General features: G+C 39.5%; 1 protein-coding gene across 4 annotated transcripts in view; it reads right to left on the bottom strand.

The window, feature by feature from the left end:
• CDC42BPA (CDC42 binding protein kinase alpha) overlaps nt 1–15155 on the bottom strand; it is a 155195-nt gene that overhangs the window by 11182 nt on the left and 128858 nt on the right. For 3 of the 4 annotated variants that reach the window (XM_081854117.1, XM_081854119.1, XM_081854118.1), the window contains 8 exons: nt 14881–14962; nt 13464–13680; nt 12840–12902; nt 11563–12156; nt 10038–10135; nt 9402–9486; nt 7210–7333; nt 5823–5940 (listed from right to left, as the gene is read on the bottom strand). In XM_081854117.1, coding sequence (XP_081710243.1) covers nt 5823–5940; nt 7210–7333; nt 9402–9486; nt 10038–10135; nt 11563–12156; nt 12840–12902; nt 13464–13680; nt 14881–14962 — 1381 coding nt within the window. Of the gene's footprint in view, nt 1–1240; nt 1427–5822; nt 5941–7209; nt 7334–9401; nt 9487–10037; nt 10136–11562; nt 12157–12839; nt 12903–13463; nt 13681–14880; nt 14963–15155 lie in introns of all 4 variants that reach the window. The other variant, XM_081854120.1, reaches the window with a different exon arrangement.

Genomic DNA, 15155 nt, shown 5'->3' with positions numbered 1-15155 from the left:
CCTGAAGCTCAGCCACTTGCTCAGCCTTATTGTTCTGTTCGGGATTGGAGATATTTGTGAGACACCTCCCTTTAGACCAGGATTGTTAGGCCACAAATAAAAAATCATTTTTAGGAAGTACTTGACAGAGCAAGAGCCTACTTCTTCTACAGACTTAACTAGAAATAAGAAGAGGCACAGCCTCCTGCTCACGTAAATGGCGCCCCCATTTCTCCAGTCCTGCTTTATCAGGACCTCCCTTCCCTTCCCAAATCCACAAGGCGCATGAGTTCTCTGTCCTCTCTTTCAATCCCAGCTCAAATTCCATCTCCCAGTTAAGTCTCTGCCTTAAGCTCTTTGCCTTCACCTAACATTTCAAGAAAAAGACTAAGATTTCAAGAAAAAAGAAGATATGTAAGACTGCGTCTGCACATATATATATGCCTCCATCTCTTCTTTCTTCCCTCTGCTGCAATGTAGGCTGGAATGTAGGCTGCAAACTCCTCAAGGCAGGGCACAGGGTTTTCTTTTTGTTATAGGACCCTGTACAGCAGCATGTATGTACATGGGCAGTGTGGCAGAAGTCATGTAAATCAGATCAGATTGATGTTTCTATTAAGTGGACAGAATTCTATTACCATACTGAAATGCAGAATTCCAACACTATACGCAAGGTTATCTCTAATACATAGGCCTCATTCTGTCATTTGGCATGCAGCCAAATTTCCATCCAACTGTTTAAGTCTTGTCTGTTGCAAAGAAAAGCCACAGGTAAGTCTTTGGATACAGCAACAAGCTTTCCATAATTATCACATAAATCCTGTTGAGATGCACCACTGGGCTTCCTTCAAGTCCCCTATGAATCTATTAATCTCAGTGGACAAGGGGACTGTGGGGAGGCATGCGCAATGTACCGAACATGTTTTAGGACGCCAGTCTCCTCACTGTGGGTCCTTTGAACTGGGAAACGCATGTGAAATTCTCTGGAGAATTTTAGTGGGATTGCAAAAGTTGTTTGGAATACTTAGTAATTTTGGGAAAAGGTCAAGGACTTCTACTTTGGTAGTTGCCCAAGTTCACACCCCTCATTTGGGGGTTACAGAGAAATGTAACTGAAGGGAAGCAAAAGGAAAAAAAGAAAGATCCAGACACAAATGAAGCCAACTGCAAAGCTGAAATCTTGCCAGATATTAGCCAGGCCAAAAAAGAAGGAACACCACACAGTGTTAGTAGCAGGAACACCTGGCTGAACAATTCATACCCTTATATTCATAAAGGCTGGTGTACGAGGGACAGAGCGTAGAGGTGGGGAATATGCACGGTTTATGGAATCACGGGAGAGGAAATTTTCAGCTGAGTTAACAGTCATGTGATAGATGTGCTCGAAGTTGCTTGGAGAAGAGATGAGATGGGAGTGATGATGAGAGGGTGGATAAGGGGAGCTTGGCTATCAAAGACAAGAGAGATACAGAGAGCGAGACAGAGAGAGATAGAGAGACAGAGAAAGAGACAGAGAAAGAGAGAAAGAGAAAGAGAGATAATGAGGGAGGATATCTGTGATCTTAGGAATACAAATCATGGAGCATATGCTCATTAAAAATGAGGCTTGTAAATCAACAGGCATATTTATCATTTGCATACTGCCTGACCCATTTCCAGAGACTGCTTTTGTACATACACAACCACAACCACCATCGTATTTTAGAATCTCGCTCTCCAAAGTACTCATTACTATCTTGAAGAGAGTGAGCAGTGGCATGCAAACTGCAGTCTAGCATATGCCCTTCTCCTGCCTTCAGACATTGACATGTACTACAAACATCACAGTTAATTCTTCCCTCCTGGCTCACCTTTGATCAAATCCTGTCCCCTCCTTCCCCCTACCACCTGTGCTACTCAGAGTAGAGCTTCACTGGAAACTCACCTGCTCACAGCTTGCTTGAATTAGCAAATGGACTGAAAAAGGCATGATGTGTTACTAGTGACTTCTATGATGGCATCACACCTTGGGTAGTACAGGTAGGTCAGGCTGCAGAGGCTTTACTTTCACAGTCCCATCAGACACACACAAGTGGGCTTAATGTACATGGTATACAAAGGACCAGACATTCTCACACAGCCAATTCAATCCCATGAGAATATGTGATGTACATATTCTACTGTACAATGGAAAAAAATGTGTGGTATCTAAGTTGTACTCAGAACAGACCCTTTTTAAACCTACAGATTTAAGTTAGTCATGGGTTAGGCCTTGGCCAAGTCAAGGACTTCATGTACTTTTTTTGTTGCAGGTTAGATGACAAAGTAGTTGTTGTATCCATTGTGTACACCTCCCAGATTTATGTGGTCTAGTTTTTGAATAACGTTTACATTTATGAATCAATAGTTTTTTCTCTTTCCCCCTTTCCTTTCATTCCCCTTACTTAACAAAAAGAAAATGTGTGAACACCACAAAAAGAAAGAAAATAAATCTTTTTCCACACAGGTAAACTAAAACCCTGGATAACTGCTGCCAATCTGTGTAAACAATACTGAGCTAGATAGACCAAATGTCCAACTCAGTATAAAGCAGCTCCTGATATTCCTTATGTATTCCTGTATCTATATATAAATGTATTGTAAGCCTTGTAGATTTTTAAAATGTCATTTATTCAATACATAATTTAATAAAAGTTTACACTGCAAAATCAGCTCCATCTAGTGGTAAAAAGCTAGATGCTTAAGTGTATGGGGTTTTTCTATCTTAGAAAAATAAACTTTCATTCATTCGTAACAAAGAAGACCCAAGAACTGACACAAAATTAACAGTGAAATACTATACATGTCTACAGAGAAGCAAGTCTGACTGAACTCAACGTGACTGATGATCATAGGACTAAAACAGTCAGATAAGAGCGATTTTCATTATCATCTCTTGCAAACATACAATGATCTCACATATCTTGATGCAGCTAATCTTCCTAAGAAGCGCCACTTTCAGTAGGCATCCCCACCACTGGGAAACAACAGCCCAGTTTCTGAATGGTGCACTAGAATACATCCCTCACTCAGTGTGCTGGGGACAGCTACAGTATACTAGAATAAAAATATGGCAATATAAAATCCAAGTCTACCTTCCCTAGCATGGTACTCTTCAGACAAAGGAAAAAATATAGCTGGTGGCAAAATCCTACTCCCATTTTCTTATTAATAAACGAAACAACTGCAAACATTTGATTGCAAGGAAACACAGTATGGGGAGGAGTTACTAATGTTTTAATCCTCCTTCATGTACCAGTCATCCAAACATCTAGATACTCCGGGGGGGGGGACCCTGAATGTACACCCTTGTTTACTAGAGCATTCGCAAACACATCAGTTTCCTACATGTACCCTCAAATGTAGATCATGTTCTAATTTCAGTGATTTCCATGTAAGAGGAAAATCCTGTAGGAGATTTTGCTGAAGGACAACAGTGTATCACATTACACTGCCATCATATTTCAGACTCGTTACACACTGGCTTTGTTTTCATGTAATACTAAACCATGGTTTAGTGCTGTGTAGATGAGCCTGAACAAGCCTGAGTAATGAATCGGGCCCAAACAATTTCCCCTCCTCTTCCTGTGCACGTGGATGATGACTTCCATGGGGTTTAGTTTCACTTTTACAGAACCTCGGTGTAGCATTTCATTAAAACAAACTCTGGAAAGTTTCATAATAAGTCAACTTCAAATAATGTCTTATCCACATACCACAGGGCTCAGAATCCTTTTCTGGCTGAAGTTGACAGGTGGGCAGGGCCACCCACCAGCCTATCACCTGACATCATAGTGACCTCAGGTGATGCCTCTCTTTGAAGCCCCAATTGTCAGGACTTTAAAGCAAACCATGGGGCTTTCAAACAGCCCTTCTTTAAATATCCTTGGGCAGAGCTGTTTATAAAGGGCTTTCAGACACCCTCCCCCTTCTGTGTGTCCTTCAAGCCACAAAGGCTTGTAGGAAAAGTGGAGGGGGAGGAGATTGGAGGCACGCTCCCATGTACTTGGAGGGCACCTCCACCTTGCTCCTTCATACTTCCAAAGTTTGAATGCCTTGAGCAAGACATGTTGCAGCAGCTGATGCGATGGGAACACGCCTTCAAACATCCCCCTCTGTGTGTCTCCTTCAGACTGCACACCTTGCTTGAACAAAGGAACAGCCGAGAGCTCTGGGTCCCCAGTTGTTCCTTTGATGTTCTGCCCTTACACACACAGCATGGGGGTGGCTTCTTGAAAATGGCCTTATGGGCCCAACAGGGAGGCCTGGTGGGCAACATTTGATCTGTGGGCTGGAGGTTCCCACCTCTGATAAAGCACTAAATAGCTTAATTTTGTTGTTGTAAAAATGGAAATATCTGCTGCAGTTGATTAATTTTAAAAACCATTAACTAATTGATGCACATACCTTGGCTAGTATACAGAAATAGTGTCTTTGCATACTGATAAATCAGGCGCAATGTTTAATTTTTACTGAAGTTTAATAGAAAAAAAATTGTAGGGACCCAAGGAAGTCAAATAATTTACTAATATGTTCCTACAAGCATTTGAATAGGATCCTCTTTTGCTTGTTTAGTTAGAACGATGGCAAATTTTAAACAGGCAAAATCAGCACAGCAACCCTAATGTGGGGAGAGCTGTCATTTACTATGTTGGTGGGGGATAATTGAAACCTACAGAATCATGAAAATATGAGAAAGAGGACTCTCTGTCTGGTATATATCATGAGGGAAGACCACACAAAAGGGTAATCCTTTATACAGATAAATCCTGGGCTGTGAATTTTGCTGACTGCACATATGAGAAAATAAACAGTGAACTGTTTCTTAGCACCTGCCGTGATCCTCTCTTCTTTCATGTCCTCTTGTATAGCTCAAATAATTTAGAAAAATATGCGGGAAAAGAAAACAGAATGCTTTTGTATATACAGCAGGGAAGAACAGATAACATGAAGATCTGAAGAAGAAACAAAAAACTGGTGGGACACTTGTGTACCCTGCAGACAGAAGCAAGAACTTGGCCCAGCCTGTTATTTTGCTGAATACTGAACTTCAGGGCGACTCACCCTTTTGGGACCCAGGACACATTTAGAAATCTAAGAAACTGTTGAGGTCATATTTCATAGGCAAATATGGTCAATGCTCAGAGCCCACCCCCCACCCCAACAACAGTTAAAACACCTACACCCGCCAAACAAATACAACACAGACTAAGAAGCAGACTAGCCTTAAAAAAAATTTCCCCAACCAAAGCACCCCCCCCCAAAGAAAATGGGAGGGGCAGGTAGCCTGATTTCTGCATTTCACCAATGGTTGTAACTATTCAAGAACTATTGCGTAAGCTACCATGAGGTTACTGTGTGGAATGACTTCCTTATCTGTATCCATTAATTAACGTAACTGTGGAATTGGTGTGTCCAACAGATGTAGCCATTGACATTTAACTGTTAAACGTTAACCTTTATGGGAAGTAAACTTGGGCACTGCCAGTGACAGGTTCACCTTGTGGTATCTCTAGTTAAACTTATTTTAGGAAGAGGTCTTTCCAAGCACCTATTGTGTGAGAACCTGGAACGTCACATCTAGGCAGGAGAGACGAGTTGGCAAGATGGGAAAAGGACTTAAGGCAACTTCCTATGTTCCTAAGATTTGTATTTCTCTATTTGTATCACTTTCAAGCCTCTGCCCTTGAAAGTCACTTTTTATTTCATTAAAACCTTCTAACTGTTCAACTCCAATTTATATCACAATTTAATGCCTATATGTTCATTTTATCTACTATATAGAACAATAACATCTATGTGTGGACACACTCTCATATACTTACCATAGGTAGATCTTTGAGGATTTGTATACCATCTCCTGGGCCCATGTGTGCTATGTGGTTAAAGTTAGTTGGATTAGAAATTAATTTATTTCTCATTTCTGGATCTCGTAGCATCTCCCTGCAAGAGAGGATAGCCAGGTCAGGTATTTTGTCCATGAGGATATTCGTAAAAATGGTGAAATATATATTTACATACATATTCATATAAGTTACTTTAAAACATAAATAAAAAAAAATATCTGGCCAGGTTTCAAAGGAGGGTAACTTTAACTTCTGGTGTTGATTCTATGCCAGCTCTCAGCCTGATGAAAGGGGAAAGGGTCGGGAAGAACAGAAGTTTGGTTTAAAGCCTTAAAAGCCCATGCCCGTAAAAAGTCCATAGGGCTACTGAGACTCAGAGAGGGAGTTGAGACAACATTCAAGAAAAGGTGCAGTTGCGGGCTCAGTGGTGACCTGGCACTGCAAAGATGGAGGCAGAGGTGAAGGACAGAAGAAAAAAGAAGAAGAAGAAGAATTAGAAGAATATTGCACTACCCTTCATATTTAACTGTCACAATAACTTTAAGAGTTTGTAAAGGAAGGTGCCATTCTAAATGCTTTAAGAGTTCTCTGCATCTTTGAAAAGCAGAAAGCATAAAACTAGCCAATCATACAATAAGTGCTGCTATAATAGCTTTACAGAAAGAAAAGCAGATCTAGCTACCTCTACCAGTGAAAAGTTTGGCAATTTGAGAAGAAGTTCTGTTCTTTACATATGTCTTTCCTGCAGTTACATGTAAACTTCTATGGATGGAAAGAACACTTGGCCAGAAACACTGAAATATCAGTCCTGTGCTTACTGAAAACATTTTCTTAATATTCAGAAAGGTTTGTAGTTTATTCATATACCCCAAGACACCATTTTCCAAGGTGAGCCATTTGTTACGTAGAAGCCACGCAAGGGGACAATTAAATAAAGAACATCTAAACACTGAGGAATGTTAAAGAGTATGGGATGAACATTGCCAAAAAGTACAACAGCAAGTACTAGACTTTGAAAGTAATACGTATGCATAATTAGTAATGTAATCCTCTTTTGTAAAAATTTTTATTATCAATCTTCATATATACAGTATATCCACACACTCGCACACGCAAATGTACATATATACAGTACATGGAGGCATGCATTCAGAAAATTACAGTAATTGTTTTGCACAAGGATTTAATTTTAAATGGACTAAATCTTTTAGATTGGTGTTTATACAAAGTATATACAAAGAGTAAATGTAAGGGAAGAGAGACAAATGTCTGTTCTAACAAACCAAAAAACTACATTGACAGCAGACAAACAAGTCTTCAGGGCCTACAGGCATGTACAGAAGACAAGTAGAGGTTGAATACCGACCTCCTCTGTTGCATCCTCTCCTCCTCAGGCACTCTGAATGAGTAACGGCGTTTATTGTTGATATTTCGGACCATTTGCTTCCGGCTGTTATCAGATGTCTCGGGAACCACCAGCTCATCACCCTCTAGGAAAGATGCAAAAAACCCAGCAGGTTCCATATTAAGTTAATTAATAAAATGGTTAAAAGCGTATTAAGCTATGTATTTCCCCTATTCTGGGTTGTTATCTAAACAGAGCCCCTGGGAAATTATATAAACAAACACAAAAATAACGTAGGAAGAAGAAATTGTAAAACACTATTTCTGTGACTGCAATCCAACGCTAATTGTGTATCACATGCAAACATGCTTTTAAAAAGTTCACCCCCCTTTTTAAGTTGGGGAGGAGGCGATTTTGAGACATTAAGTACAAAGGGAGGAGGGTGCTTAACCTGCTTCCTTCCCACTGCTTCTCCAGCCCCAAATTAGCCTTCCTCTGAGATTCAAACATGGGGACAAGGGAAGCAAAGTGGATTAGGGATGGCAATCTTTTGAGCAGCAGCAGCAGCAAATAAGGAAAGTGTTAAGCTCTTCCCTACTTCTCAGCTCCCAAGTCACCTCCTTTCAAAGGAAACAAATGTATTGGGGCTTAATTAAACACATTACTGAGTTAACTCTCGAGTCTCAGTGGAATCCGTAGTGCTTATTTCTGAGCAGACAACTATATTTTAAAGCTGCATATATATATTGAATGATGTTTGGTACATGATACAAAGTGGGTACTTGTACAGGGAGAATGATCCAAGAAGTTATGGTAGGATAGAAGGGGAAGAAAAATTAGTACAGCAGGATGCTTAAGTAAATGCTTCCATTTCCATTTATTTGGGGTAGGTAACCTTACACCTGCACTAATACCTGTGTAGGTGTTTGAGACTGTGCTTCAATGATTGGGGGAGGGAGATTTTGAGATCTGCTTTGAGAAAAACTCACGTAGATAACTGAATTCTAGCACTAAGCAGGAAAAAGGAAAAGATCACTTCATCTAACCCTAATAATTCTGCTGTTGTTTATCCATTTTTTGTAAGATCGACAGAACCAAATTATTTTCAGGTAAATCAAAATTGGCACCAATTAAAAGCTTACCTCTTCAGCCAGTTTTGCATGGGACTGATTTAATACTGAATTGCAAACTGGTTGTTGTGAAGCTGTTGTACTATTATATCCTTCTTGCTTTTCAAATAGTTTTCATTTTATTTTTATATAGCTTTATTGTTTTTTCTAACCTGCTCTAGGATTAAATAACTGATCCTAGGTTCTGTAAATAAATAACCTACTTTCTGATACTAGGAACATACACTCAATATTCTATAAGCACTCAATATTCTAAAACATTTATAAATATACTCATTTCTTGTGATAATGTAATCTTCACACTTCACTCAGGACAGGGAGTGGTAAATATATATGCCAACATAATTTCTAATCTTTTGTTTCCTCTTCTCATTGTTATTTACAGTGCAGATCTTAAATGTCAATGGTGACTATACCGATTGGACTAAGTTTTACCAACCCAAATAAACATATATATTATTACAACTAGTGTTGTGGATCAAGGACTGGGTTTTTCAAAAAGTGTAGTTGTGTTTGTGATTTTATTGTATTTATGCAGGTGTTATTGTTAACTGCTTCAGGAGTCTTTTTTTGGCAGAGAATTATTCTGTAAGTTTGAGAAAATAGCAATAAAAATTTCCATTTTATTTATGGAAAAATAAGCAGAACCTAAAACATCTACGAATCACAAGTGGTAGGCCAGAATAAAATAACAATAGATTTCCAAGTCAATCATGCTGCTGTACTAGAGTCTCCATAGTCTCCCAGCTATTTAGGGCACACGGTACAATAACTTTTTCATAATTTTGTTCTTAACCCTGAGAGAATGAGTCTTTGTCAGATTACAGCTGAAATGGTTGTAAGGCCAACCAAAAATGTCTTATACGAGACTGAATCAACAATGATACACAATATTTAATGGGCTATATCGTGGATGGGGATCCTGTGACCCTCCAGGTGTTGTTGGGCTTTAACTCCCATCAGCATAGCCATTGGTCAGGGATGATGGAAACAGTAGTCCAGCAATGTCTGAAGAGCCACAGGTTCCACGTCCCTGGGTTATATCAATAAGTTAATTTTAGTGAGGAATCTTCTTTCACTCACCTGCCATCTTGTTTTTGAAATATATTAACCTCACTGTTTCTAGTCCAAGAACGTTCAGCGATCCTTCTGTGTTCAAAGGACGTACCTGAAAGCACATGAGTTATGAGTAGCTTAGTTAATATTGGCTTTAGTAAAATATTTCTGAAACTCAAAGGCTAATGATGCAGAACAATAATTAACAACAGTCTTAAAAACACACACTCTGAAACTGATTAGTGAATTAGTGTTGAAACCTTTGCCAAAAACCTGGAGTCATTTTACCTAAGATCTGAGATAGTGTATAATTTTTTCATTTTCATTTGTTCATAATATTAAACAGAAGTTCACAAGGTGTTTTTCAATGGAGGAAATGATGCAGTTTGAATTTTTAAAAAAAGAAATTAAAAACACAATGATCAGCTAAAGCCTTACGAGTGATCATGCAATAATTCTCAATATAATAATTTTAAAAATTACTGGTGTATGAGAATTTCAGGGGGAGGAGGAATTGTATTGCATAACAAATGATAAACGCAGATAGGGAATTCTTTTATAAGTTGCATTTGACTGAATATGCTAACAGGTTGAAACACTCTTAACTCTCGTTGGAATCTATCCTATGGAATGGTTTGCTCTTCAGTATCATTTGCTATTTACCTTCTTGAGGGGGATAGTCTGAATCCACTCCATGGAGTTCACATCAAATATATCAACGGCATTTTCACTGTATACTGAGAGGTATGGGGCATTGTAACCTGGGGAGAAATAAAATACAAGTCTGAGTAACAGATTGTGTTGAAGGTTAGAAAAGAGTCACTTCTCAATATACAGACTCTGTAGACAGCTTAACATTGATAATTTCTTTTATTATCCTTCTAATGACTGTGTAGAAAATGGTAAGATTTATTTTATTTTTTATTCTGAACAAAAGGATCTTTGATTATTACTGGGAAGCAAGACAATATTTACTAATCACATCCCTTCTGGTTTAATATTCATCTCAATTTCCCAGCTATTGTTAGCATTTTGAACCGGTAACTTTGCCTCAGATGGGGAGGACCCACCTTAGTTCTGTGACTGCAAGTTGTTTCAAACTTATTTTATTTTATTTTTTAATTGTTGTAACTCACCCTGGAACCTTAGGTTGTAGACTGGGTAATTCTAGAAAGCAGGGTCTTGCAACAAATATTAGAAGTGTATTTGAAAATCTGGGTCTGTGAATATACTTTCCAGGTGTAAAAAACGAACTGTACAGTGTAATGTCGTGGGACCCACAGTTGTTAAGGTTCCCATTAACCTTGGTATACCACTGGTGAGAAACAGTGTTGCTGGTAGTGGATGCTCTTGCCTAGCAGTAACGTATGCCTAATACCAGGGGGGACTGTTTTATGTGTATGGTGCCATTTGCTTATTGCCATTCATATCAAGCAGCTTTAGTCATGACAACTACAAGCCAGTGCTATGAACAGGACTACTTATGCTAGATACATAGTTCCAGAAGCAACACACAGCCATATTCTGCCATGAAACTCTTAATCTCAGGGTTGTGGGTTTGAGGCCCACATTGGGCAAAAAATTCCTTCATTGCATGGGGTTGGACTAGATGACCGCCGTGGTCTCTTCCACCTCTACAATGCTAAGATTCAATGATCTGGCCAGGTATGGCACTTGCCTTCCAATGCAGAATCAAAAAACAGAATCTGACTCTGGTTTCTGACTGGTTTGGAGGACAACTGCTAACCAAGGCCTGCCAAATGAAACACTGTGAGTGGCATTCAACTAAATCTACTTAAAGTGGACCCACAAAAATTATTGCTCCTAACTTAGCCGAGTTTATTAATTTTACTGGATCTACTCTAAGTATAACCAAATTGAATGCAACCAAGAGTTAAACTACAACTAACGATGAACAGAAAATGGGAGAGAGAAATTATAGTGGGAGGGAGAGAATGGTAAGGAAGAATGTGTACATCTGTGTCTTGTTTATGAAAACATTATTTTAAAAAGCTATTTCTTACAAATGTCTTTTGTGCATCACGCCCCCATGTAGCCTGTTGATGATGCCGTCTTACAGAAAAAGAAGGGAGTAACTACCTGAATATTATCCCAATGTTGCATGTGTTCTCTCAAACCAGGAGGAGAAATGAGGCTACTTTGAACTAACATAATGAAAGGAACTTACAGGAAGAGGAAGGAGTTGCAGGCCACATCAGTTCCTGTTGCCTTGATCTTCGACCTTGGCAGTCCACATAAACCCCCACGCTGCTAAAACACAGCAGGTATTCCTTATTCGAGATCTCAACTGCACAGATGGCATCAGTTGGTTGCTGTGCAATGAACGACAGTGTGTGATCATCTGGGTGAAGCAAACTATGTGGGTTTCCTTCTCCATGCAAAGGGTATTTTAAGAATCCTGACTGGTAGCCCACACAGAGCCGCTCACTAAAGATTGCCATCCACTGGACATTCCCAGCCACTTGGATTTCTTTAATCTTTTTGTGACGTGTCTTGCTGTGATTTAGTTCATAGCAGAGGACCTGCCTTTTCATTGCCACACACAGGCAGGTAAGGGCTCCATGGCGCACTTGCCCAGAAACTATTGTCTGGCAACCTTTAGTCTCTGCCAGTTTATAAAAATCAGTCTCTCGTCCGTCCAGGGCTGTCATAGGGAATAGCCGTACATGACGGTTTCGTCCCGAGATCACTGCAATTAGCTGCTCATTGGGGATGAGCTCAATCTGATGCACTTTCTTATTGTCACCAACACGAATGATCTCTGTAAAAATTAAACACTTAAGTTAGTACCCATGCAAACAAGCAGTTCTTCCTTTGAAATTTTATCTTGTGCTAAAGCCCCAATGCAAACTATTGCTTGTGTTTTTTATTTCTCCCTCTTATTTTGCTGGAACTGTATGAAGACAGACATGGTGTTTTTCTCAAGCCACCATAGTCTCATCTTTCAGCAACCTTTTTCTTACAACTTATTTCTTATGGCTTTAACAATAATTTTCTGCTTGAATCCTTATTGCTGGGATATGTTATGCCTCACTTGCCATAATCAAGACATAGGGAATCTTTTTTAAAAAAGAAAAAGTTGAGAGCCTGCATTCCCTCATGGGTAATCTTGTCACAGGCCAGAACCTATAATGCAGAGAGATGCTAGGGTTCTGAGGACCCATGGGGTGAAGCTTCATCCCTGGCATTTGCGGGTAACCATGGAGAACGTTAATCTTATTTATCCCAATTCAGGAAGTAGTTATTGAGTCTGGGTTCTAGTCCGCCAACACAGCACAGATTGAAAGGCTTTCTTGGTAGGCAGAAAGAACTGAGAACAGTTTGACTTGTCAACTTCATAATCATGAACTAATAAAAGACGGCACTAGAAGGAACTGACAGAACAAAATGTGCAGTTTATTATTTCAACCCCCGACATTTCAAACATAAGCCATGTTCCCTTACCATCCTTGGTGACATGAACCACAAATAACCCTTCTTCATTGCCCAGAGCTATTCTTTCGTGATCTGCAGCAGTTAAAAGAAAAGAAGAGGGTGGGTGGGGAGGAAGTCCAATTGGAGGCACATGGCTAATAAGGAAGACAAATGCTAATTAGATAGCAGATCAACAGGCTAATGATTAGAAAAGAATACTTACCATTCACTTCCATATATCACTTTTAAGAATTAAAAACAAAATTTTCCCCAATTTCCTAGTGTAATAAAAACACTGTAAGCACACTTAGAACCCACAGCAGTGCTGCTATAGAGGGTTAGGATTAAGTGCAGGTGTCCCTCTATATAGGGTGGGATCTGTGGCTGTTGAGGTTCCCGCTGGGCCCACTGAAAGAACAGGCAGGTGAGAAACTATTGCTGGTGGCGTGCCATGAAACAGGCAATTTCTTCTGAGGGAGTGGGGATTTATCCATTGGATCCTAAGCCAGACCATTTTCTGGAAAGGGATCTGGTATCTGGCCTACTCTGCTGTACTAGCTGGCATAGCAAAAAAGAAAGGGGTGGGGGGAAAGCACCCACCCAACTTCCATTAAGGTAGAGTCAAGTATTATTGTGGGGCTATCAAGCACATACCTATGATTGCTGCTGCCTGGGTGGTTTTAATGAGGGGCAAGGTGCTGTCATAGGCCTCTTTGGGAACATAGACTGAGCGATCTTTGAGCTTGTTCTTCTTTAAAATCCTGTGCAGTTCATTTAGGACTCCTACCCACTTGCTCTTTTCATTCTCGCTGTCAGCTAGGATCAGGATTGAACACTTGTTACTGCATGCTGATAGCTGGGAAGCTGTAACCTGGAAAAGTTAAAGACGTGTGTGTTTTTGTGCAATGTAAAAGACGGCACACATGAGGTAGGGAGGAAGGAGATAAATATTCAAAATAAACCAATGCAAAGAAAAACAGATGCCTTGACATTTATGATCTGTTGAATACAATCTGTGCCTTGCTTATAGTCAATCAGTTGAGGAACCCAGCATTACAGACACATTTCAAGGTGAACTAGCGAGAGTTAGTGTGGCATTGCATATACAGTGGTTTGGGAAGTTCAAATCTCTGCTTAAGTAGTGTTGAATCTCACTGGCTGATCCTGGCTCAGCCAGCCTCTCTCAACTTGGCTTATCTCACAGGGTTGTTGCAAGGCAAAAATGGGAAGGGCACAACCATGGATTGGATCCAGATTTTGCCTCCCATGAATGGAAGTGGTCCTGTTTTCTAAGAAAGTCTTCTGTTACAGTGGAGGCATCTTGCTGATGAGACAGGCAATTTTTGTTTCTCTCTCTCTACCCCCCCCCCAGCAGCCCCCTATAGCACCCAAAAATCTGCTTCGTATGGTCTGAATATCCTTTGGAATAGTGTGGAAGGTGGTGCCTGGGGCAGCAGAGGGAAGGTAAAGGCAAGCAAAATTACCTCCCTCATTCTCTTCTATCCGTGAGAACATACTGAGCTTCTAGTGGCAAAATTTGCTGGGATAAAAATCTAACTGAAAAAAATTAGCCAATAACTATCAGGCAAAGCTTTCCATTTATTCTAAGTTAAATGTTTGTTCCCTTCAGACTAGCTCAGGGACAGTACCATTTCATAGAGCATTACAAATTAGTATGTTGTGACATTTTCATACTTCCTCCTAGTGTCCAGGGTTTGGATGAAAAAGACATGAAATTTCAAGGAGCACTTGAAACCACAAAGAACAATGCAGGTATTTTTGATAATAAAGGAAATGGAAATAGACGGAGGTCTATTGTTTGTAAGTTCTTCTTCTTCTTCTTTTTTTTCTTTTGTATTTTTTTTCTTTTTTTTCTTTTTTCTTCTGTGCTTGCCTCTTTCTTCTACGGTCCTCATTATTTTCGCTATATTTTTGTATGTATATTTTAAAAAATTGCTCAATAAAGATATTATTAAAAAAAAGAAAGGAAATGGAAACAAAAATTAAACAACAGTATTGGCTCCACTGTACTTATAAGCAACAGATTTCAACTTTAACATGTATTACTTACTCTAAAGATACAAGGAATATCTTTTCTATTTGCATGGATGACATCAGAAGCCAAGACAGAACTCACTGAGAATTCTTCATCCCTTTTTGAAAAACAACAATGCAAAAAATGTTTATCAGCAAACTGACGTGCACTTCTTTTATAATTAACTTTTGAACAGTATCTATTCAAATTATAGTGGAAATGCATATCAACACGAAGTGCTTTTTATCTTAAAAAGGTAACCTCAAGTCATTTAGGAGGAGAATGACCACCAATTTCATTTCTTTTATTTT

Source organism: Podarcis erhardii (assembly GCF_964252035.2).
Source record: "Podarcis erhardii genome assembly, chromosome: 3".
Taxonomy (NCBI): domain Eukaryota; kingdom Metazoa; phylum Chordata; class Lepidosauria; order Squamata; family Lacertidae; genus Podarcis; species Podarcis erhardii.
This window is presented reverse-complemented; position numbering and strand designations above follow the sequence as displayed.